Here is a 26994-nt window from a genome sequence, read left to right as displayed (position 1 = left end):
TACCACCCCCTGCCATAATACTCTGCCTACTATATTCTATATACCACCCCTGCCATAATACTCTACCTACTATACTCTATATACCACCCCCTGCCACAATATTCTACCTACTATACTCTATATACCACCCCCTGCCATAATACTCTACCTCCTATACTCTATATACTACCCCGTGCCATAATACTCTACCTACTAGATTCTATATACCACCCCCTGCCATAATACTCTACCTCCAATACACTATATACCACCCCCTGCCATAATACTCTACCTCCTATACTCTATATACCACCCTCTGCCATAATTCTGTACCTACTATACTATATATACCACCCCTACCATAATACTCTACCTACTATACTCTATATACCACCCCCTGCCCTACCTACTATACACTATATACCACCCCCCGCCATAATACTCTACCTCCTATACACTATATACTACCCCGTGCCATAATACTCTACCTACTATACTCTATATACCACCCCCTACCATAATACTCTACCTACTATACTCTATATACCACCCCCTGCCATAATACTCCGCCTCCTATACTCTATATACCACCCCCTGCCATAATACTCTGCCTACTATATTCTATATACCACCCCCTGCCATAATACTCTACCTACTATACTCTATATACCACCCCCTACCATAATACTCTACCTCCTATACTCTATATACCACCCCCTGCCATAAAACTCTACCTCCTATACTCTATATACCACCCCCTGCCATAATACTCTGCCTACTATACTCTATATACCACCCCCTGCCATAATACTCTACCTCCTATACTCTATATACCACCCCCTGCCATAATACTCTACCTACTATACTCTATATACCACACCTGCCATAATACTCTACCTCCTATACTCTATATACCACCCCCTGCCATAAAACTCTACCTCCTATACTCTATATACCACCCCCTGCCATAATACTCTGCCTACTATACTCTATATACCACCCCCTGCCATAATACTCTACCTCCTATACTCTATATACCACCCCCTGCCATAATACTCTACCTACTATACTCTATATACCACCCTCTGCCATAATTCTGTACCTACTATACTATATATACCACCCCTACCATAATACTCTACCTACTATACACTATATACCACCCCCTGCCATAATACTCCGCCTCCTATACTCTATATACCACCCCCTGCCATAATACTCTGCCTACTATATTCTATATACCACCCCCTGCCCTACCTACTATACTCTATATACCACCCCCTGCCATAATACTCCGCCTCCTATACTCTATATACCACCCCCTGCCATAATACTCTACCTCCTATACTCTATATACCACCCCCTGCCATAATACTCTGCCTACTATACTCTATATACCACCCCCTGCCATAATACTCTGCCTACTATACTCTATATACCACCCCCTACCATAATACTCTACCTACTATACTCTATATACCACCCCCTGCCATAATACTCTACCTACTATACTCTATATACCACCCCCTGCCATAATACTCTACCTACTATACTCTATATACCACCCCCTGCCATACTCCGCCTCCTATACTCTATATACCACCCCCTGCCCTACCTCCTATACGCTATATACTTTCCCCTGCCATAATACTCCGCCTCCTATATTCTATATACCACCCCCTGCCCTACCTCCTATACTCTATATACCACCCCCTGCCATAATACTCTACCTACTATACTCTATATACCACCCCCTGCCATAATACTCTACCTACTATACTCTATATACCACCCCCTGCCATAATACTCTACCTCCTATACTCTATATACTATCCCCTGCCATAATACTCTACCTACTATACTCTATATACTATCCCCTGCCATAATACTCCGCCTCCTATACTCTATAAACCTCCCCCTGCCATAATACTCTACCTACTATACTCTATATACCACCCCCTGCCATAATACTCCGCCTCCTATACTCTATATACCACCCCCTGCCATAATACTCTGCCTACTATATTCTATATACCACCTCCTGCCATAATTCTGTACCTACTATACTCTATATACTACCCCGTGCCATAATACTCTACCTCCTATACTCTATATACCACCCCCTGCCATAATACTCTACCTACTTTACTCTATATACCACCCCCTGCCATAATACTCTACCTATTATACTCTATATACTACCCCCTGCCATAATACTCTACCTCCTATACTCTATATACCACCCCCTGCCATAATACTCTGCCTACTATACTCTATATACCACCCTCTGCCATAATTCTGTACCTTCTATACTCTATATACCACCCCTACCATAATACTCTACCTACTATACTCTATATACCACCTCCTGCCATAATTCTGTACCTACTATACTCTATATACCACCCCCTGCCATAGTACTCTACCTACTATACTCTATATACCACCCCCTGCATAATACTCTACCTCCTATACTCTATATACCACCCCCTGCCATAATACTCTACCTCCTATACTCTATATACCACCCCCAGCCATAATACTCTGCCTACTATACTCTATATACCACCCTCTGCCATAATTCTGTACCTACTATACTCTATATACCACCCCCTGCCATAATACTCTACCTACTATAGTCTATATACCACCTCCTGCCATAATTCTGTACCTACTATACTCTATATACCACCCCCTGCCATAATACTCTACCTACTATACTCTATATACCACCCCCTGCCATAATACTCTACCTACTATACTCTATATACCACCCCCTGCCATAATACTCTACCTACTATACTCTATATACCACCCCCTGCCATAATACTCTGCCTACTATACTCTATATACCACCCTCTGCCATAATTCTGTACCTACTATACTCTATATACCACCCCTACCATAATACTCTACCTACTATACACTATATACCACCCCCTGCCATAATACTCTACCTCCTATACTCTATATACTACCCCGTGCCATAATACTCTGCCTCCTATACTCTATATACCACCCCCTGCCATAATACTCTACCTCCTATACTCTATATACCACCCCCTGCCATAATACTCTGCCTACTATACTCTATATACCACCCCCTGCCATAATACTCTACCTCCTATACTCTATATACCACCCCCTGCCATAATACTCTACCTACTATACTCTATATACCATCCCCTGCCATACTCCGCCTCCTATACTCTATATACCACCCCCTGCCACAATATTCTACCTACTATACTCTATATACCACCCCCTGCCATAATACTCTACCTACTATACTCTATATACTACCCCGTGCCATAATACTCTACCTCCTATACTCTATATACCATCCCCTGCCATACTCCGCCTCCTATACTCTATATACCACCCCCTGCCATAATACTCTACCTTCTATATACCACTCCTGCCATAATACTCTACCTACTATACTCTATATACCACCCCCTGCCATAATACTCTACCTACTATACTCTATATACTACCCCCTGCCATAATACTCTACCTACTATACTCTATATACCACCCCCTGCCCTACCTACTATACTCTATATACCACCCCCTGCCATAATAATCTACCTTCTATACTCTATATACCACCCCCTGCCATAATACTCTGCCTACTATATTCTATATACCACCCCCTGCCATACTCCGCCTCCTATACTCTATATACCACCCCCTGCCCTACCTCCTATACTCTATATACTCCCCCGTGCCATAATACTCTGCCTCCTATACTCTATATACCACCCCCTGCCATAATACTCTGCCTACTATACTCTATATACCACCCCTTCCACAATATTCTACCTACTATACTCTATATACCACCCCCTGCCATAATACTCTACCTCCTATACTCTATATACCATCCCCTGCCATACTCCGCCTCCTATACTCTATATACCACCCCCTGCCACAATATTCTACCTACTATACTCTATATACCACCCCCTGCCATAATACTCTACCTCCTGTACTCTATATACTACCCCGTGCCATAATACTCTACCTCCTATACTCTATATACCATCCCCTGCCATACTCCGCCTCCTATACTCTATATACCACCCCCTGCCATAATACTCTACCTTCTATCCTCTATATACCACACCTGCCATAATACTCTACCTACTATATTCTATATACCACCCCCTGCCATAATACTCTACCTACTATACTCTATATACTACCCCCTGCCATAATACTCTACCTACTATACTCTATATACCACCCCCTGCCCTACCTACTATACTCTATATACCACCCCCTGCCATAATAATCTACCTTCTATACTCTATATACCACCCCCTGCCATAATACTCTGCCTACTATATTCTATATACCACCCCCTGCCATACTCCGCCTCCTATACTCTATATACCACCCCCTGCCCTACCTCCTATACTCTATATACTTCCCCCTGCCATAATACTCTACCTACTATATACCACCCCCTGCCATAATACTCTACCTCCTATACTCTATATACTACCCCGTGCCATAATACTCTGCCTCCTATACTCTATATACCACCCCCTGCCATAATACTCTACCTCCTATACTCTATATACCACCCCCTGCCATAATACTCTACCTCCTATACTCTATATACCACCCCTGCCATAATACTCTACCTCCTATACTCTATATACCACCCCCTGCCATAATACTCTACCTCCTATACTCTATATTCCACCCCCTGCCATAATACTCCGCCTCCTATACTCTGTATACCTCCCCCTGCCATAATACTCTACCTCCTATACTCTATATACCACCCCCTGCCATAATACTCTACCTCCTATACTCTATATACCACCCCCTGCCATAATACTCTACCTACTATACTCTATATACCACCCCCTGCCATAATACTCTACCTACTATACTCTATATACCACCCCCTGCCATAATACTCTACCTACTATACTCTATATTCCACCCCCTGCCATAATACTCCGCCTCCTATACTCTATATACCTCCCCCTGCCATAATACTCTACCTCCTATACTCTATATACCACCCCCTGCCATAATACTCTACCTACTATACTCTATATACCACCCCCTGCCATAATACTCTACCTCCTATACTCTATATACCACCCCCTGCCATAATACTCTGCCTACTATATTCTATATACCACCCCCTGCCATAATACTCTGCCTACTATATTCTATATACCACCCCCTGCCATAATTCTGTACCTACTATACTCTATATACCACCCCCTGCCACAATATTCTACCTCCTATACTCTATATACCACCCCCTGCCACAATATTCTACCTCCTATACTCTATATACCACCCCTGCCATAATACTCTACCTACTATACTCTATATACCACCCCCTGCCATAATACTCTACCTACTATACTCTATATACCACCCCCTGCCATAATACCCTACCTCCAATACACTATATACCACCCCCTGCCATAATACTCTACCTACTATACTCTATATACCACCCCCTGCCATAATACTCTACCTACTATACACTATATACCACCCCCTGCCATAATACTCTACCTCCTATACTCTATATACCACCCCCTGCCATAATACTCCGCCTCCTATACTCTATATACCACCCCCTGCCATAATACTCTGCCTACTATATTCTATATACCACCCCCTGCCATAATACTATACCTACTATACTCTATATACCACCCCCTGCCATAATACTCTACCTACTATACTCTATATACCACCCCCTGCCATAATACTCTGCCTACTATATTCTATATACCACCCCCTGCCATAATACTATACCTACTATACTCTATATACCACCCCCTGCCATAATACTCTACCTACTATACTCTATATACCACCCCCTGCCATAATACTCTACCTACTATACTCTATATACCACCCCCTGCCATAATACTCTACCTACTATACTCTATATACCACTCCCTGCCATAATACTCTGCCTACTATACTCTATATACCACCCCCTGCCATAATACTCTACCTCCTATACTCTATATACCACCCCCTGCCATAATACTCTACCTCCTATACTCTATATACCACCCCCTGCAATAATACTCTACCTACTATACTCTATATACCACCCCTACCATAATACTCTACCTCCTATACTCTATATACCACCCCCTACCATAATACTCTACCTACTATACTCTATATACTATCCCCTGCCATAATACTCTACCTACTATACTCTATATACCACCCCCTGCCATAATACTCTACCTCCTATACTCTATATACTATCCCCTGCCATAATACTCTACCTCCTATACTCTATATACCACCCCCTGCCATAATACTCTACCTCCTATACTCTATATACCACCCCCTACCATAATAATCTACCTACTATACTCTATATACCACCCCCTACCATAATACTCTATCTACTATACTCTATATACCACCCCCTGCCATAATACTCTACCTCCTATACTCTATATACCACCCCCTGCCATAATACTCTACCTACTATACTCTATATACCACCCCCTGCCATAATACTCCGCCTCCTATACTCTATATACCACCCCCTGCCATAATACTCTACCTCCTATACTCTATATACCACCCCCTGCCATAATACTCTGCCTACTATACTCTATATACCACCCCCTGCCATAATACTCTGCCTACTATACTCTATATACCACCCCCTACCATAATAATCTACCTACTATACTCTATATACCACCCCCTACCATAATACTCTATCTACTATACTCTATATACCACCCCCTGCCACAATACTCCACCTCTATACTCTATTTACCACCCCCTACCATAATACTTCACCTACTATACTCTATATACCACACCTGCCATAATACTCTACCTACTATACTATATATACCACCCCCTGCCATAATACTCCGCCTCCTATACTCTATATATCACCCCCTGCCATAATACTCTATATACCACCCCCTGCTATGGATCTTTGTTACTACAAGAACATTCCTTTTCTCCGCCATCACCGCAATCTCATGGGCGCCCTATGTGGTCTCCTTTATTCTGAATGATTGGACAGCCATAAAACAATAATCCGGACGGCAGGGTGGAGCGTTACACACATGGGTTCCTCAGTTTCTGCTTCTCTTCGCCTGCTCTGGTGTGCGATATAACGCCGGATTATCAGATTTCTGGATGTAAAATTCAAGGATTTTCACAAAAACAGGGAAAAATTGTCTTAGTGGTGAACGGCAACCGGTCTGTGTGTGAAATCTAGAAGCACAGGACCCCTTACCCGTATACGGCAGAATACGGCCCTACAATCACTGAACTGAATGCTCCCCATCCTCCTAACACTCCCAGCAGGAAGGCTATCAGGGCATGCTGGGAGTTGTAGTTCCCCATTGTTTCTTCCTATAGATTTACATTACAGCTGCTGCGGCGCCGCTCTGGGGCAGGGACGGAGAATTTCACATATTTCATGTTACAAGGAAACGTTCTTTTCTTTGGCTCTCTGGGCAGCAGGAATAAGCAGCGTCTATTCATGTATTATACGTGTGTGCCTGCTCGCCGCTGATAGCGCAGCGCGCCTCCGCTCTAATCTTACTTACTTGGTGCTGACTTGCTTTGGCCAACTGGCGATTGGCAGATTCTACATGAGATGAAGCAGTCTCAATATTGGCTTCAATGCTATCTGTAAATTCAGGACAGAGCGTTAGATGTTTGCTTATCTGCTCCATTATAGGACAAGAACAGAGACAGTGGCCGCTTCTCCCCGGCCCTAATGGGATTATCGGCAGGGCCTCGGATTCTCAGCCCCTAAATCTAGCATTATAACATCCTCCTCCAAAGCTGTGCTAATGGGCGTGAAGGATATCCAGTGACATCCCGCCGGCTAGTGATCTACAGGGATCCGACCTACACTGGGCACGCTCTCAGCTCCACTTCTCATTGGCATTTTACAGGTTAAACCTACACAAAATCTCAGGTCACCCTGAACAAGATTTGGCTTTCTTTATATTGAGCCTCAGTATTAGTGAATCTTATACTCTAGTCACATCCAAAGCTGCACCAAGACAAATGACCGCAGATCCTGAGCGATCACCAGCAATGCATCGGGGCCGTGCAGAAATCCAAGGACCTGCAAAAGAAGCCGAACCGTTCCGGGGTTATGTTATAACGCACTGCAGCGTGTGAACGCAACCTAATAATACAGCAGAATTCTTCAGTCCAATATAGTCACCGAGCATGCCCAAAACTTGCATACACAGAGCATGCCCACAACACTATCCTGCCGCATAGTCACAGAGCATGCCCACAACACTATCCTCCCACAGTCACCGAGCATGCCCAGAACATTATCCCTTACCCCACAGTCACAGAGCATACCCACAACACTATCCTCCCATAGTCACAGAGCATGCCCACCACACTATCCTCCCACATAGTCACAGAGCATGCCCAAAACACTATCCCTTACCCCAAAGTCACAGAGCATGTCCACAACACTATCCCTTAACCCAGTCAGAGAGCATGCCCACAACACTATCCCTTAACCCAGTCACAGAGCATGCCCACAAAACTATCCCTTACCCCACAGTCACAGAGCATGCCCACAACACTATCCTCCCACATAGTCACAGAGCATTCCCAAAACACTATCCTCCTGCATAGTCACAGAGCATGCCCACAACACTATCCTCTCACAGTCACCGAGAATGCCCAGAACATTATCCCTTACCCCACAGTCACAGAGCATATCCACAACACTATCCTCCCGCATAGTCACAGAGCATGCCCAAAACATTATCCCTTACCCCAGTCACAGAGCATGCCCACAACACTATCCCCCTGACGAGCACGCCCACAACACTATCCCCCTGACGAGCACGCCCACAACACTATCCCCCTGACAAGCATGCCCACTACACTATCCCCCTGACAAGCATGCCCACTACACTATCCCCCTGACAAGCATGCCCACTACACTATCCCCCTGACAAGCATGCCCACAACACTATCCCCCTGACAAGCATGCCCACAACACTATCCCCCCAAGCACGCCCACAACACTATTCCCCCCAAGCACGCCCACAACACTATTCCCCCCAAGCACGCCCACAACACTATCCCCCTGACAAGCATGCCCACAACACTATCCCCCTGACAAGCATGCCCACAACTCTCACATACAGTCAGAGAATGTCCACAACACTATTCCATTCAGTCACAGAGCATGCCCACAACACTATCCTCCCGCATAGTCACAGAGCATGCCCAAAACATTATCCCTTACCCCAGTCACAGAGCATGCCCACAACACTATCCCCCTGACAAGCATGCCCACAACACTATCCCCCTGACAAGCATGCCCACAACACTATCCCCCTGACAAGCATGCCCACTACACTATCCCCCTGACAAGCATGCCCACAACACTATCCCCCTGACAAGCATGCCCACAACACTATCCCCCTGACAAGCATGCCCACTACACTATCCCCCTGACAAGCATGCCCACTACACTATCCCCCTGACAAGCATGCCCACAACACTATCCCCCTGACAAGCATGCCCACAACACTATCCCCCTGACAAGCATGCCCACAACACTATCCCCCTGACAAGCATGCCCACTACACTATCCCCCTGACAAGCATGCCCACAACCCTATCCCCCTGACAAGCATGCCCACAACACTATCCCCCCAAGCACGCCCACAACACTATTCCCCCTAAGCACGCCCACAACACTATTCCCCCCAAGCACGCCCACAACACTATTCCCCCCAAGCACGCCCACAACACTATTCCCCCCAAGCACGCCCACAACACTATTCCCCCCAAGCACGCCCACAACACTATCCCCCTGACAAGCATGCCCACAACACTATCCCCCTGACAAGCATGCCCACAACTCTCACATACAGTCAGAGAATGTCCACAACACTATTCCATTCAGTCACAGAGCATGCCCACAACACTATCCTCCCGCATAGTCACAGAGTATGCCCATAACACTATCCTCCCGGATAGTCACAGAGCATGCCCACAACACCATCTTCCCACAGTCACAGAGCATGCCCACAACTCTTCCATACAGTCAGAAAACGCCCACAACTCTTCCATACAGTCAGAGAATGATAACACTCTCCCTTTCCTTCATAGAGTATGCCCAACATTCTCTTACACATCACGCCCACAACACTCTCCCATTCAGTAACAGAGCATGCCCACAACACTCCCACAACAATGTAACTGGGCCCACATGGAGATTCTGTTTATAACTAAGAGCAGCAGCTCAGACAATATGGAGGCTCCTCAATCATGTAAAGAAGAAATGTGCCCTGGTATATATACTGACTTAGTACAGCAGATCCCGGTCCTTTCAGTGTAGCTCTGGATGTGATTGGAGTAGAAGATTGATTGTCATTTACAATTAGTACAAGACAAGTAAAGCAAAACATGTGCAGAGTTATTCAACATTACATGGAGACAAAGTGAAACAATCTAATACAGAATAAACCTTAGCGATGGCGCTGTGTGAATACATACCTATATCGTGACCTTGCTCATACACAATGGATGCCAAATCTTTCATTATCTGATTGACATCGAGCATATCACTCTGTAAGGAGAGGAGACAGATACAATCAGCCAATAAGTAATTATATCAGTGCACAGATCCTCCACAGTATAATGCTCTCCCCCAGTGGACCTACACAGTGTAATGCTCTCCTCAGTGCGCCCCACAGTATAATGCTCCCCCCAGAGCCCCCTCACACAGTATAATGCTCCCCCCAGAGCCCCCTCACACAGTATAATGCTCCCCCCAGAGCCCCCTCACACAGTATAATGCTCTCCCCCTGGGGATCCACACAGTATAATGCTCTCCCCAGAGCCCCCTCACACAGTATAATGCTCTCCCCCCGGGTATCCACACAGTATAATGCTCTCCTCAGTGCGCCCCACACAGTATAATGCTCTCCTCAGTGTGCCCCCATAGTATAATGCTCCCCCCAGAGCCCCCTCACACAGTATAATGCTCTCCCCCCGGGGATCCACACAGTATAATGCTCTCCCCAGAGCCCCCTCACACAGTATAATGCTCTCCCCCCGGGTATCCACACAGTATAATGCTCTCCTCAGTGCGCCCCACACAGAATAATGCTCTCCTCAGTGTGCCCCCATAGTATAATGCTCTCCTCAGTGTGCCCCACACAGTATAATGCTCTACTCCAGTGGACCCACACACAATATAATGCTCTCCTCAGTGTGCCCCCATAGTATAATGCTCTCCCCAGTGTCCCCTCAGTATGCTCAGTTCCTCTTAGAACTGCGTGAGCGTAGTGCGGTCGCAAACTTCTATTGACAAAAATGGCACCGGAGCGTGTGCAGTGGCGCTCCGGAGGGAGCGATACTGCGCACGTGCGGCATTTAAACTCAACCCGCCTGTGAAAAGAAGAAGAAGTGGAAGGCAAGAGTCAGCAGAGTCATCTCAATATCTAAGGGCAGAGTCATCTCATCTTTCATAGAGGGCAGAGGCAGCAGAGTCATCCGATCACCAGGTCGGACCACTGTCAGATAAATGACAGCTCTATAGTACTGCTGAAGTATTAGAAACAGTGTGAAATCAGAACTGTGCGGGCTGCTCTGGATGTAACTAGAGTTTAAGATACCAGGTCCTCACCAGAACTGCACATGCAGCTGTGGATGTGACTGGAGTATGAGACAGTATGTGATATCAGAGCTCTGCATACAGCTGTGGATGTGACTGGAGTATAAGACAGTATGTGATATCAGTACTCTGCATACAGCTGTGGATGTGACTGGAGTATAAGACAGTATGTGATATCAGAGCTCTGCATACAGCTGTGGATGTGACTGGAGTATAAGACAGTATGTGATATCAGTACTCTGCATACAGCTGTGGATGTGACTGGAGTATAAGACAGTATGTGATACCAGTACTCTGCATACAGCTGTGGATGTGACTGGAGTATAAGACAGTATGTGATATCAGAGCTCTGCATACAGCTGTGGATGTGACTGGAGTATAAGACAGTATGTGATATCAGAGCTCTGCATACAGCTGTGGATGTGACTGGAGTATAAGACAGTATGTGATATCAGTACTCTGCATACAGCTGTGGATGTGACTGGAGTATAAGACAGTATGTGATATCAGTACTCTGCATACAGCTGTGGATGTGACTGGAGTATAAGACAGTATGTGATATCAGAGCTCTGCATACAGCTGTGGATGTGACTGGAGTATAAGACAGTATGTGATATCAGTACTCTGCATACAGCTGTGGATGTGACTGGAGTATAAGACAGTATGTGATATCAGAGCTCTGCATACAGCTGTGGATGTGACTGGAGTATAAGACAGTATGTGATATCAGAGCTCTGCATACAGCTGTGGATGTGACTGGAGTATAAGACAGTATGTGATATCAGAGCTCTGCATACAGCTGTGGATGTGACTGGAGTATAAGACAGTATGTGATATCAGAGCTCTGCATACAGCTGTGGATGTGACTGGAGTATAAGACAGTATGTGATACCAGTACTCTGCATACAGCTGTGGATGTGACTGGAGTATAAGACAGTATGTGATATCAGAGCTCTGCATACAGCTGTGGATGTGACTGGAGTATAAGACAGTATGTGATATCAGAGCTCTGCATACAGCTGTGGATGTGACTGGAGTATAAGACAGTATGTGATATCAGTACTCTGCATACAGCTGTGGATGTGACTGGAGTATAAGACAGTATGTGATATCAGTACTCTGCATACAGCTGTGGATGTGACTGGAGTATAAGACAGTATGTGATATCAGAGCTCTGCATACAGCTGTGGATGTGACTGGAGTATAAGACAGTATGTGATACCAGTACTCTGCATACAGCTGTGGATGTGACTGGAGTATAAGACAGTATGTGATATCAGAGCTCTGCATACAGCTGTGGATGTGACTGGAGTATAAGACAGTATGTGATACCAGTACTCTGCATACAGCTGTGGATGTGACTGGAGTATAAGACAGTATGTGATATCAGAGCTCTGCATACAGCTGTGGATGTGACTGGAGTATAAGACAGTATGTGATATCAGTACTCTGCATACAGCTGTGGATGTGACTGGAGTATAAGACAGTATGTGATATCAGAGCTCTGCATACAGCTGTGGATGTGACTGGAGTATAAGACAGTATGTGATATCAGAGCTCTGCATACAGCTGTGGATGTGACTGGAGTATAAGACAGTATGTGATACCAGTACTCTGCATACAGCTGTGGATGTGACTGGAGTATAAGACAGTATGTGATACCAGTACTCTGCATACAGCTGTGGATGTGACTGGAGTATAAGACAGTATGTGATACCAGTACTCTGCATACAGCTGTGGATGTGACTGGAGTATAAGACAGTATGTGATATCAGAGCTCTGCATACAGCTGTGGATGTGACTGGAGTATAAGACAGTATGTGATATCAGAGCTGTGGATGTGACTGGAGTATAAGACAGTATGTGATACCAGTACTCTGCATACAGCTGTGGATGTGACTGGAGTATAAGACAGTATGTGATATCAGAGCTCTGCATACAGCTGTGGATGTGACTGGAGTATAAGACAGTATGTGATATCAGAGCTCTGCATACAGCTGTGGATGTGACTGGAGTATAAGACAGTATGTGATACCAGTACTCTGCATACAGCTGTGGATGTGACTGGAGTATAAGACAGTATGTGATATCAGTACTCTGCATACAGCTGTGGATGTGACTGGAGTATAAGACAGTATGTGATATCAGTACTCTGCATACAGCTGTGGATGTGACTGGAGTATAAGACAGTATGTGATATCAGTACTCTGCATACAGCTGTGGATGTGACTGGAGTATAAGACAGTATGTGATACCAGTACTCTGCATACAGCTGTGGATGTGACTGGAGTATAAGACAGTATGTGATATCAGAGCTCTGCATACAGCTGTGGATGTGACTGGAGTATAAGACAGTATGTGATATCAGAGCTCTGCATACAGCTGTGGATGTGACTGGAGTATAAGACAGTATGTGATACCAGTACTCTGCATACAGCTGTGGATGTGACTGGAGTATAAGACAGTATGTGATACCAGTACTCTGCATACAGCTGTGGATGTGACTGGAGTATAAGACAGTATGTGATTCCAGTACTCTGCATACAGCTGTGGATGTGACTGGAGTATAAGACAGTATGTGATACCAGTACTCTGCATACAGCTGTGGATGTGACTGGAGTATAAGACAGTATGTGATACCAGTACTCTGCATACAGCTGTGGATGTGACTGGAGTATAAGACAGTATGTGATATCAGTACTCTGCATACAGCTGTGGATGTGACTGGAGTATAAGACAGTATGTGATATCAGAGCTCTGCATACAGCTGTGGATGTGACTGGAGTATAAGACAGTATGTGATATCAGTACTCTGCATACAGCTGTGGATGTGACTGGAGTATAAGACAGTATGTGATATCAGAGCTCTGCATACAGCTGTGGATGTGACTGGAGTATAAGACAGTATGTGATACCAGTACTCTGCATACAGCTGTGGATGTGACTGGAGTATAAGACAGTATGTGATATCAGTACTCTGCATACAGCTGTGGATGTGACTGGAGTATAAGACAGTATGTGATACCAGTACTCTGCATACAGCTGTGGATGTGACTGGAGTATAAGACAGTATGTGATATCAGAGCTCTGCATACAGCTGTGGATGTGACTGGAGTATAAGACATGATACAAGTGAAGACATGTGAAGCTCGGAGATCTGCAGATGCAGCATCTTATATTGGCGGGCTCTCCTCCTCCTCCTCTACCCAGCAGAACTAGTCAACATGTAGAGTCCTCCAGGGGGACACGGCTTGGTCCAGGGGTCAACGCTCCAATCCCAGCTCAAGCAACATAACAATAACAATCGCTCATAGTACTGCCAGGCCAAAGGGCACTGTACAGACTGAGCCTCTCCAGGAACAATTAATCCCGCAGGGACTCCACAATGAAATTCTTCAGCTCGGAGATGTCGAGTAATAAAAGAGGGGGCCCCGGGGGTCACAGAGCGCAGGATCCTGCGCCATTTTATAGGTCGGTGTGTTTCATTAGCTTCATTTATTAGAACAAGGGTGTCGGTAGAATTTATGAGAGCCGGGGTCCTCGCAGTGCGCAGTCAGCGGACGGTCTGCTCTCCTCATTGCTTGTAGCTTATAGGCCCAGACAATTACATATAGGTGTCCTCATAGAGCAGTGCTGCAGGGTAAAGTATGGGACAGGACAGAGAAGAAACCTTAGCCCTCGGAGGAGACAGGAGAAGGGTTCGGACTAACTTAGATTCCAACTGATCACATCTGTCTGCACAGAGCAGTGCTGCAGTGTAAAACATGGGGAAAGAAGAAACCATAGCCCTTGTATGAGACCTTAGATTCCAACATATTACTGTCAAACTGCACTTCTGTGTCTAATCAGAGCAGAGCTGCAGTGTAAAGCAGTAACCTAAAACTATGATGAGATAGGAGGGCTGATTTTAGACCTCCCCCCAAACCTATGTCTGTGTCAGTCTTTATTGCAGATCTGGAATTCTATTCATGAACCAGGAGGCTCGGGTTGAACACGCTACCTCTATGGAGCCCTGACGGATTCCCGTAACTCTCTTATTTTCATTCCTACGATCTGCAACTTAATTTTTTTTTTCCCCCACTTGTCTCAACTTCCCGCCCTCAATTCCTCCACCTTCTAGGAGGGGGCGCTGATATCTGAACCGCCGTGTGGATAGATTCAATTTCGTCCCTAGATTGAATTCCGGATTCTCTGAGGCTGTAAATCTCCTGATATTGCGGCCGTCGAAAAAATGTCTCCGTGTCACAGGATGGCCTTTTTGTCAATGAAGACAGAGAGAAGAAAAATGAGGTTGAACTTCGTTAGAGGTTTGTACAGGTGGAGGGGGATGCGGTGCAGCCACCCCGCAGTAGGGGGGGCACCGGCAGCAAATCAATCTGTGCCGAGGTTAAATCCAGAGTCCTATATATATTATCATCCAAGATCTGCAATGCTGTGATGTCCGAAACACGAGAAGACCCCACAGGCTGCAGACCGAGGGGATTCACCTGGCGGCGCACAGACCGCTGCCGTCCAGGCCCCGCCGCTGCAGAATGACATTGACCCCCAGTCGATCCTCAACTGCTGTCAGTGGAACAGTAAGCTGGGATAAGTGGCCACAAAAAAATGGCCGCGGGCATGCGCAGTCTACCCAGGCCCGACGACAGAGCCGGCTGCGCATGCCTAGAAGTTTGAAGCCAGCGCCGGAAGAAGACGCAGGGAGAGGCCATTCCAAGTGAAGATGGAGGCAGCGCTGGAGAGTTCTCTCGCAGCACTGGGGACGCCCCCAGTGCTGCCAGAGAACTCATTGGCATACCGAGATTTCTACCGAACGGCGGCGCGGAGAAGACATCTAAAGGTAGGAGAAGAACAGCCTACATGTTACGGAGAAAAAAAGGGAATCCAATGATAGGATCCCTTTAAGGGACATTACACTGTGTGTGAGGAGCATTAGTGAGTGGCTAGTGCAGGGGTAGGGAACCTTTGGCTCTCCAGCTGCTGTGAAACTACAACTCCCAGCATGCTCCATTCACTTCCACGGGAGTTCCCAGAACAGCAGAGCCAGTATGCATGCTGGGAGTTGTAGTTTTGCAACAGCTGGAGAGCCGTACGTTCCCTACCCCTGGGCTAGTGATATAATGCAGAGACTGGTGCCAGCTGCTAGAGAGACGGCCCAGACCCTGATGTCGGCGGCTACTGATATGGTGCAGAGGCTGGTGCTAGGTGCCAATAAGTGCTAGTGCCTTAGACCTACACCTGATGCCATTCATTGCCCCTTGTGCACCAGATGATGTGCCTATGGCCGCACAGGTACCTGTATATCTATGTGTACACACAATAACACATCATAGATCTCCAGTGCTGAGAGCTGTATTACAAGACCGCTGCCCACATGAGGCCTAGGAGCCTGTACAGGTATAGATGTAGCAGAGCCGATTGTGTACCCCATGATCAGGCACTAGTCTAGATATGGGGTGCATCACTGTAGGCGGGGGCTCCTACCTCAATCTGCTTTATAGCCTCTTCCTTCTGACGGATCTGCTCAAGATCTTCATCTGTGATCTCAGACAGGTCCTGGCTTTGACTCTGGTTCTGCCACTGGTCATCACCACCATTAAAGATCTTTTCATCGTCCGCAATATCAGAGAAGGGAGTTCGAGGACTCTGCGGGAGAAGAGGAGAGAAGAGGGTTAGACAATGTCCCAGATAACCGCAGAATACATCCCCCACCTGACACAAAAACAGCTCCCAAGTCTGTAAAGACGAAGTACAGCATAATCCTAGGGGCAAGATATCACATGGACAAGTAGATCACATCATGGAGTCCTTACCTTCCAACCTTAAGCCTGGTGCCGGCAGCTAGAGATACAGCACTAAGTCTGGTGCCGGCAGCTAGAGATACAGTACTAAGTCTGGTGCCGGCAGCTAGAGATACAGCACTAAGCCTGGTGCCGGCAGCTAGAGATACAGCACTAAGCCTGGTGCCGGCAGCTAGAGATACAGCACTAAGCCTGGTGCCGGCAGCTAGAGATACAGCACTAAGCCTGGTGCCGGCAGCTAGAGATACAGCACTAAGTCTGGTGCCGGCAGCTAGAGATACAGCACTAAGCCTGGTGCCGGCAGCTAGAGATACAGCAATAAGCCTGGTGCCGGCAGCTAGAGATACAGCAATAAGCCTGGTGCCGGCAGCTAGAGATACAGCACTAAGCCTGGTGCCGGCAGCTGGAGATACAGTACTAAGCCTGGTGCCGGCAGCTAGAGATACAGGACTAAGCCTGGTGCCGGCAGCTAGAGATACAGTACTAAGCCTAGTGCCGGCAGCTAGAGATACAGGACTAAGCCTGGTGCCGGCAGCTAGAGATACAGTACTAAGCCTGGTGCCGGCAGCTAGAGATACAGCACTAAGTCTGGTGCCGGCAGCTAGAGATACAGCACTAAGCCTGGTGCCGGCAGCTAGAGATACAGCACTAAGCCTGGTGCCGGCAGCTAGAGATACAGCAATAAGCCTGGTGCCGGCAGCTAGAGATACAGCACTAAGCCTGGTGCCGGCAGCTAGAGATACAGTACTAAGCCTGGTGCCGGCAGCTAGAGATACAGTACTAAGCTTGGTGCCGGCAGCTAGAGATACAGTACTAAGCCTGGTGCCGGCAGCTAGAGATACAGTACTAAGCCTGGTGCCGGCAGCTAGAGATACAGCACTAAGCCTGGTGCCGGCAGCTGGAGATACAGTACTAAGCCTGGTGCCGGCAGCTAGAGATACAGGACTAAGCCTGGTGCCGGCAGCTAGAGATACAGTACTAAGCCTGGTGCCGGCAGCTAGAGATACAGTACTAAGCCTGGTGCCGGCAGCTAGAGATACAGTACTAAGTCTGGTGCTGGCAGCTAGAGATACAGTACTAAGTCTGGTGCTGGCAGCTAAAGATACAGTACTAAGCCTGGTGCCGGCAGCTAGAGATACAGCATTAAGCCTGGTGCCAGCAGCTAGAGATACAGCACCAAGCCTGGTGCCGACAGCTAGAGATACAGCACTAAGCCTGGTGCCGGCAGCTAGAGATACAGCACTAAGCCTGGTGCCGGCAGCTAGAGATACAGCACTAAGCCTGGTGCCGACAGCTAGAGATACAGCACTAAGCCTGGTGCCGGCAGCTAGAGATACAGCACTAAGCCTGGTGCCGGCAGCTAGAGATACAGCACTAAGCCTGGTGCCGGCAGCTAGAGATACAGCACTAAGCCTGGTGCCGGCAGCTAGAGATACAGCACTAAGCCTGGTGCCGGCAGCTAGAGATACAGCACTAAGCCTGGTGCCGGCAGCTAGAGATACAGCACTAAGCCTGGTGCCGGCAGCTAGAGATACAGCACTAAGCCTGGTGCCGGCAGCTAGAGATACAGCACTAAGCCTGGTGCCGGCAGCTAGAGATACAGCCCCTGGTGATCTAGTTCTAAACCTGGTGCTGTAAGGTAGTCTGTCAGCTGTCATAGGGCCCCCGAGCCTAGTAACAATAGGACCTGGGCCTGGTGTTCGTTGTCAGCGATATAGCCCTGATCTCCTGACAAATAAAATAACTCTCACAGCTGAGGTTTTGCTACAACTGTATCCAATCTATACAATCATATCAGCCAGATACACAGATACATTTTAACAACACTACAGGACTGAAGATGGATTTGTTACATTTGCCTTTTTAGCTCATAGATTGGATACAACTGTAACAAACCCTCAGCTCAGGAATACTCTAACTCACAGAAGATTGTCTAAATTGTAACAAACCCTCAGCTCTGAGTATACACGCGGATATAACGGACAGCGAGCAGAGACTGTAACAAGGGAGAAGAAATGAAACACGAGGGTCAATATGGGGTTCTAGAACTTTCCATTATTTACCCAAGACTGGACGGGTCCCTAAAGCGGGCCAGTGACTGACGCCCACTTTCTGTAACGCTGCCCCCTATTGGCCTCTGGTTAAATAGCAGCAGCCACAACCCCAGGTAATGAGGCCGATTCAGGATGTGTCCTCCCCCGGCCCGCCACATTTCTGCGCTCGAACTCCAGTAATGACACAGGCGCAGCGACGCACAATCCATTGTACAATAGAGAACATTTAGGCTAATTAAACAATTAAGTCAGCAGGGACCTTTTAGCTGTTAATCCACACAAAGCCGCGATCCCCCCGTCCAAATTCTGCTTTAATTAATGGCGGCTTTGTGCTCTGTTTAAGCTGCCGGAGAGGAGCGCGGAAAATTGGATGAACCTCGACCAAAAACACAAACAAGGGGGGGCGAGCAAAGCCTGCAGTCTCCAATACATGGGGGGTGCAGTGTCCCACCACCGCACCAAAACAAAGTCACTGCACCCCGGCGGCCCCTGACATATCTCTTAAAGGGGACTGCACACATTTAATTTTCATGTCAAGCAGTGGGTACAAGTGTTTCACAATGAACGAACCTGAGTGACAACTTGGAACATGGCGTCCACATTTTGGTTAATAGTGTGTTAGTCTGGGGTAGATTGTAAATTCACATGCCTGTTCTCATCTTAAAGGGAGTGTTACCAGAACTAGCATACTCGTCCCTACCCACTAGCACCCATGGTATCGGATCTGCAATACCGGGTCTGGCCACTACACAGAGAACAGCGCCATCTGCTTCCTGCTCCATTCTCTGTATGTCAGCTACGACAACAAAATAATCGATGAGAGGACAAGGCATCAGACCCCCACCCATATGATACTTATGACCTACTAGCATCTGCCCGCGACTTCGTCTGCAGGTTGGTGTTGGCGCTGAGCCGCTTATATTTAGCCAATTGCTGTTGTGGATGATCCGCCTGCTCCCGCGTCTCGGCTCTGCTATATCGCTGTATATGTGCAGCCTACTCAGTTGTATGTACATCTCTGCATATGGAGAGTACACTCAGATGTGCTACAACGCTGCATTAGCTCTGCTACATCTGGCCATTTGGATTAGAGGGGTGTTCTTATGTCAGTGTCTGAGCAGCTTTTGTGTGGGAAACGGTTGAACGGATGTTGTAGAAATTTGCCACAGTTCGATCAGCCTGCTCCCGCGTCTCAGCTCTGCTACATCGATGCATATGTATAGGATACCCAGCTGTATGTACATAGGATACCCAGCTGTATGTACATGTTTGCATATGGAGAGTCTATAGAGGTGTGCTATAGTGCCGCCTAAACTCTGCTACATCGGGTAACTGTGATTACAGGGGTTTGGTTATGTGACTGAGCAGCTTCTGTGTAACAAAGGACTGAACGGATGTTACTCAAATGTGCCAAAGTTCTCCCCCCTCCCCCCATCAGAGGCAGAACAACACATTCCCTGTAGTACTCACTGAAACTCTACACCCGATATACTCCTCTTGCCCACACACAGCCTGCATGATCTGTAGTCTCCTGATCTTCTATGAGACTCCATTTTCTTCAGCTTTCACTGTCCAGCTTCATCCTATATAGCTCCGCCCACAAAATAGTGTATAGCTCCGCCCACTGCCTAGCATGATCCTGTTCGAGAATGGCTCAAGGACCTGTGATGACGTCATCACAGGTCCTTTATTGTTGCATGAACCTAAATTCCTTCACTGCGATCATGTAGTGACGTCAATTACCGAGATAAAAAGTAGCCTATGTTTTAATCGGGGTTCCTATCTATGTATGTGGCAAATTTCATACAAATCCGTTCAGCCGTTTTTGCGTGATTGAGGAGCAAACATCCAAACTTTCACATTTATAACAGTAGGAGGATCCGCCCAGCACTGGGAATCTGAGACAATGACATTTCTGGGTGGTGTTCCCCTTTAAATGACTTAGACGGAGAGCAGACAAGTAGATTAGTCGCGGCTTCTGCCGTCCGCGTCCTTCCCACCTGTCCTCTAGCGCAGATAACCTTGCCGGCTTGAGATATTTACGGCGGCGTCCTCTCGTGTCGGGGCCTGATGCAATCACGCACAGACGGCGAGGCGGGGGACACCTAAATCTTGTGAGAAGGTGAAATTGCGTTTCATTGTGAACTCACAAACAATATGTTAGGCGGAGGCCGCTAATCCGGCGGGTGGCGTTTTAAGAGGCCGTTTATCACTTAGCCCAGAACTATAGAGATGTAATTGCATTGTTCTGCCGGAGGGATGTGGGCGCCGCGCCGGAGGAGCAGGAACAGGTGGTAGAGGCAGGAGCGCCGAGTCTTAGGGCGTGTTCACACGGAGGGATTCAGGTGTCCTGTCCATGAAAACCACGAATAATTCATCTCCCATTGTGACCGCTGTACGACAGCACCGACTGGGGAATATAAGACCAGACGTATTCACTCCTGCAGCTCCGTGTCAGAGCAAACTGCAAATCTGCAGCAGAAATTCGCGTCTCGGCATCAGATTGCTGCAAGGTCTTCACTTCTTGAAATCAGCGGCTTATATTCTTCAAGCATGAAAAATCAGCTGTGTGAACACGTCCTTATGGATGGGAACATAAGGACTGATGGCTCCTACAAAAACTAGTGCAGAGTATTTCCTAGAGGGCGCAGGGCAACATAAGGTCATGATTGGTAATAGTGAGCGGAAAATGGCGCCACTCTGGCTGGGTCTGGTACTGCATCTCAAGTGGAAAGCAAAACTGGAAGAGACATAACAGATAGGACAGAGAGGAGAGCGAAAGTAAGAGAGAGATAGGAGAAAGAGATGTCGGAGATAGGAGAGAGACAAGATAGGAGACATAAGGAATGAGAGAGAGAGAGAGGAGAGAAGGAATATGAGAGGGGAGAGAGAGAGGGGAGAGAGAGAGGGGAGAGAGAGGGGGGAGAGAGAGAGGGGAGAGAGAGAGGGGAGAGAGAGAGGGGAGAGAGAGAGGGGAGAGAGAGAGGGGAGAGAGAGAGGAGAGAGAGAGAGGGGAGAGAGAGAGGGGAGAGAGAGAGGGGAGAGAGAGAGGGGAGAGAGAGAGGGGAGAGAGAGAGGGGAGAGAGAGAGGGGAGAGAGAGAGGGGAGAGAAGGAATATGAGAGAGAGAGATAGGAGAGAGAGATGGGAGAGAAAGGAGAGAGAGATAGCAGAGAGAGATAGGAGAGAGAGAGAGAGAGAGAGAGAGAGAGAGAGAGAGAGAGAGAGAGAGAGGAGAGAAGGAATATGAGAGAAAGAGAAAGATAGGACAGAGAGAGAGAGAGAGAGAGAGAGAGAGAGAGAGGAGAGAAGGAATATGAGAGAAAGAGAAAGATAGGACAGAGAGAAGATAAGGAGAGAAAGACAGGAGAGAAATAAGAAATGTGAAGGCGTTAGGAGACAGAGGACAGAAGAGAGAGATAGGAGATAGAGATAAGAGAGAGAGAGGAGATAGATAGTAGACAGATATACATATGAGAGAGATAGGAGATAGATAGTAGAGAGATGAGAGATATGAGATAGATAGATAGATAGATAGATAGATAGATAGATAGATAGGAGATAAATAGATAGATGAGAGAGATAGGAGATAGATAGATAGATAGATAGATAGGACATAGATAGATAGATAGATAGATAGATAGATAGATAGATGATAGATAGATAGATAGATAGATAGATAGATAGGAGATAGATAGATAGATAGATAGATAGGAGATAGATAGATAGATAGATGAGAGAGATAGGAGATAGATAGTAGAGAGATGAGAGATATGAGAGAGATAGATAGATAGATAGATAGATAGATAGATAGATAGATAGGAGATAAATAGATAGATGAGAGAGATAGGAGACAGAGACACATATGAGAGAGATAGGAAATAGGTAGGATAGAGAGATATGAGATAGATATGAGATAGATAGTAGACAAGAGATACATATGAGAAAGGTAGAAAAGAAAGTGATAAGCGAGTGTGAAGATAAGAGAGAGGAGATATAGAGAGAAATAAGTAATATGAGAGCGTTAGGAGACAGAGGACAGAAGAGAGAGATAGGAGAGAGATAAGAAATAGGAGAGAGATAGGAGATAGACAGGAGAGAGATACATATGAGAAATGTGAGAGCTGTAAAGTTGAGAAGAATATACAGAGACATTACAGATACAAAACTGATCGGGACTAAGAAAACACAGCCTGGAACATTTACATTCACCGAGAGCAGAAATAAATCTTTAAAATGTCTTCCCTTCCATATTTCTACAGACAAAGCGCCCCAGATCCCCGTGTGGCCGTGTGTGGTATTGCCAGCTCAGTCCCTGCAGTACCTAAACGGAGGGGTTGCTGTTCCTGTACAAACAATGAAGGGAGGTGATGTTTGCAGATTTAGCTGATGGGGTGAGGGCTCCGATGGTCGGACCCCTGGTGGTCTTGGCTAAGGACAGGTCACCAGTGTTGGCTCCGGCTAAGCCCGCTCTTAATAAATAAAGCCTGCGCCTTGTCAGCCGAGTGGCAGCGCATTTCCATGTCCCCGCGCTGCACATTCGGCTTCTATTCCTGTCCTCTCGCACAAATTGCTCGGCTGAAAATGTAAAACTAAATGTCACGCTTTATTTGCCTTTATCATTCTTCTGGCAGAGGGGCTTGAGAGACGGAGAGGACGGAAACTTTCTTATTTATTCTAGGAGCACTTAACTGAATGGACAGCAAAGTTTGGGAGGGATGCTGTTATTCTGAGAGGCGGGGGAGGGGGGAAATGCAAACAATGGCGGCCGGCCGTCTGGATCATTAAGATACCTGGAGCAGATCAAGTGAGGAGAAAAAACCCACACAGGTACTATATACACCTGGCCTTAAAGGGGTTCTGCATCTTTACATCATGTCCGTTATAGGGGCAAGGTATTTATTATTGGGGTCAGGGCATGACATTCCTGACACAGAGCGCCAAATCCCCAGCACAAAAAGTAGATTAAATGATAACCTGCCACCTGCAGCCAGCACTAGGGGGAGCTCATGAGCTTACTGTACATTCCAATTACTGACTACAACGTATCAACATTCAGCTCCTGACTACCCCAGACCTCCGAGAATCATTCAAGACCTCACATAACAATGGCCGTTACGATTTGGACGAGTTTGATCCTGAACGAAACTAAATAATGTAATACCACAGGTCATCGATATCAGTTGGGTGGGGGTGTCAGACGCCCCATTGAGGGGTCATCAGCCGTTTGAAGAGGCCGCAGCATGTGGACAAGCACAGCGCTATCTATTGTATAGTGGACGTGCTTGGTATTGCAGTTCAGCCCCATTTATACATATTTTGGAGCATTTTCTGCCGCGCGCTATTCTCAGCTCCAGTCAACGGAAGAAAATGAGAAAAAATAAGAAAGAAAACACGAATATAGAAGGTAGAGGCGGCGAGGAAAACATGTTCATCACAGAGATGATTCTGTGCTGTGCAGGTAACACCTCCGCTAAGCCAAGTGTGAATGAGGCCTTCAGGGTCCCAAGGTAACTTGTGCTTTGTACAAGAGGAAAACAAGTTATTGTAAGCTGTGTGTATATATATATATATATATATATATATATATATATATATATATATATACACACACACACACACACACACACACATACATACACACACACTCATCACTGATGAGACCACAACCCCCAGATCCAGCCCAAGAACAGGCCGCCGTCTTCTCCAGGGACATCCCATTCCCACTGTCCATCCTGGGGACAATCCACAACTAGAATCCGTCCCAGGGACAATTCTCCCCTACCGGCTACTGTAGGGACTGGCCAACAACTGGGACAATCATCTGTCCCAACTACAATCCTCTGCTACCATCTACCATGTGGATAATCCTCCCCCACCATCTATTCAGGGCCCAATCTGCCCCACTATTGGTCCTGGGCATAACCCCCTCCCCCCACCACCACCACCAACACCACCATCGGTCCTGGACACAATCCCCCCTACCATCGGTCCTGGGCACAATCCCCTCCACCATCGGTCCTGGGCATGATCCTCTCCACCATCGGTCCTGGGCATGATCCTCTCCACCATTGGTCCTGGACACAATCCCCCCTACCATCTGTCATGGACACAATCCCCTTCACCATCAGTACTGGGCATAATCCCCTCCACCATCGGTCCTGTGCTTAATCCCCCCTACCATCGGTCCTGGACACAATCCCCCCCACCGTCGGTCCTGCTCACAATCCCCTCCACCATTGGTCCTGGACACAATCCCCCCTACCGTCGGTCCTGGACACAATCCCCTCCACCATCGGTCCTGGACACAATCCCCTCCATCGTCGGTCCTGCTCACAATCCCCTCCACCATCGGTCCTGGACACAATCCCCCCCACCGTCAGTCCTGGACACAATTCCCTCTATCATCGGTCCTGCTCACAATCCTCCCCCCCATCGGTCCTGGGCACAATCCCCCCACCGTCAGTCCTGCTCACAATCCTCCCCCCCCATCGGTCCTGCTCACAATCCCCCCCACCATCGGTCCTGGACACAATTCCCTCTATCATCGGTCCTGCTCACAATCCTCCCCCCCATCGGTCCTGGACACAATCCCCCCACCGTCGGTCCTGCTCACAATCCCCTCCATCGTCGGTCCTGCTCACAATCCCCTCCACCATCGGTCCTGGACACAATCCCCCCACCGTCAGTCCTGCTCACAATCCTCCCCCCCCATCGGTCCTGCTCACAATCCTCCCCCCCATCGGTCCTGGACACAATCCCCTCCACCATCGGTCCTGGACACAATCCCCTCCATCGTCGGTCCTGCTCACAATCCCCTCCATCGGTCCTGGACACAATCCCCCCCACCGTCAGTCCTGGACACAATTCCCTCTATCATCGGTCCTGCTCACAATCCTCCCCCCCCATCGGTCCTGGGCACAATCTTCCCTAGTTCTCTAGTCCCAGGGACAATCCATCCCCTTACAGACATGAGGAGTGAGCGGCGGACCCTCCAAGTAATCACCAGCTCCATTTCATCGCTCCGGGGCCATGATCTGTAAATAACAATTTTAAGCCCCGGTTGTATGTGGTTTTGCTGTGACCTCCCCAAGGACGCGGTTTGTACAGGGGGGGGGGGGGGGGGGGGGGGTGATGATTAACTGCAGCCTTCACTCCAGTCACCTCGGCGTCCATTCATATCAAACACATGCTAGAGCGGGCGACGTAAATGGGAACACATATTGTGTGCACGGCTGAGAAATGTTTACCACTCCAATGACAAAAAGGGCAGGAGTAACTGGAAGACACTTATTGCTTTTGTTCCCAGGTTCCTTTCTTCCTGAGAATGTAATCACATCGGTGTACGTGCCCTCAGAGCTGCGCTCCCTCATAGGTGTGTGGAATCAGTGATGAGACCGAGCACTGGCTGGTATATATATATATACGGGGTCATATCACATCCCCGGCGGGCAGACATATCACAGGGTCGGCACACCAACTCCCAGCATGCACAACTCTTCTCAGGGA

At 47.4% G+C, this 26994-nt stretch overlaps 1 protein-coding gene, 1 long non-coding RNA gene and 1 pseudogene across 3 annotated transcripts in view; all 3 read right to left on the bottom strand.

Moving 5' to 3' along the window:
* Positions 1 to 26994, bottom strand: part of TSNARE1 (t-SNARE domain containing 1) — a 197688-nt gene that overhangs the window by 87347 nt on the left and 83347 nt on the right. For both annotated transcript variants that reach the window (XM_075270039.1, XM_075270038.1), the window contains exons 9-11: positions 17116 to 17277; positions 10512 to 10584; positions 7569 to 7651 (exon numbers count right to left, since the gene is read on the bottom strand). In XM_075270039.1, the coding sequence (XP_075126140.1) occupies positions 7569 to 7651; positions 10512 to 10584; positions 17116 to 17277 (318 nt within the window). The remainder of the gene's footprint in view (positions 1 to 7568; positions 7652 to 10511; positions 10585 to 17115; positions 17278 to 26994) is intronic.
* Positions 8272 to 8809, bottom strand: LOC142201235 (uncharacterized). The gene is made up of 3 exons (XR_012715487.1): positions 8775 to 8809; positions 8551 to 8659; positions 8272 to 8359 (listed from the first exon to the last, which is right to left on the bottom strand). It is a non-coding gene; the product is annotated as an uncharacterized LOC142201235 (long non-coding RNA).
* LOC142201073 (uncharacterized) lies at positions 17652 to 20077 on the bottom strand (annotated as a pseudogene).

The sequence above is a fragment of the Leptodactylus fuscus genome, chromosome 4 (assembly GCF_031893055.1).
Source record: "Leptodactylus fuscus isolate aLepFus1 chromosome 4, aLepFus1.hap2, whole genome shotgun sequence".
Taxonomy (NCBI): Eukaryota; Metazoa; Chordata; class Amphibia; order Anura; family Leptodactylidae; genus Leptodactylus; species Leptodactylus fuscus.
The sequence above is the reverse complement of the archived record's forward strand: the minus strand, read 5'-3'. Positions and strand labels throughout refer to the sequence as shown.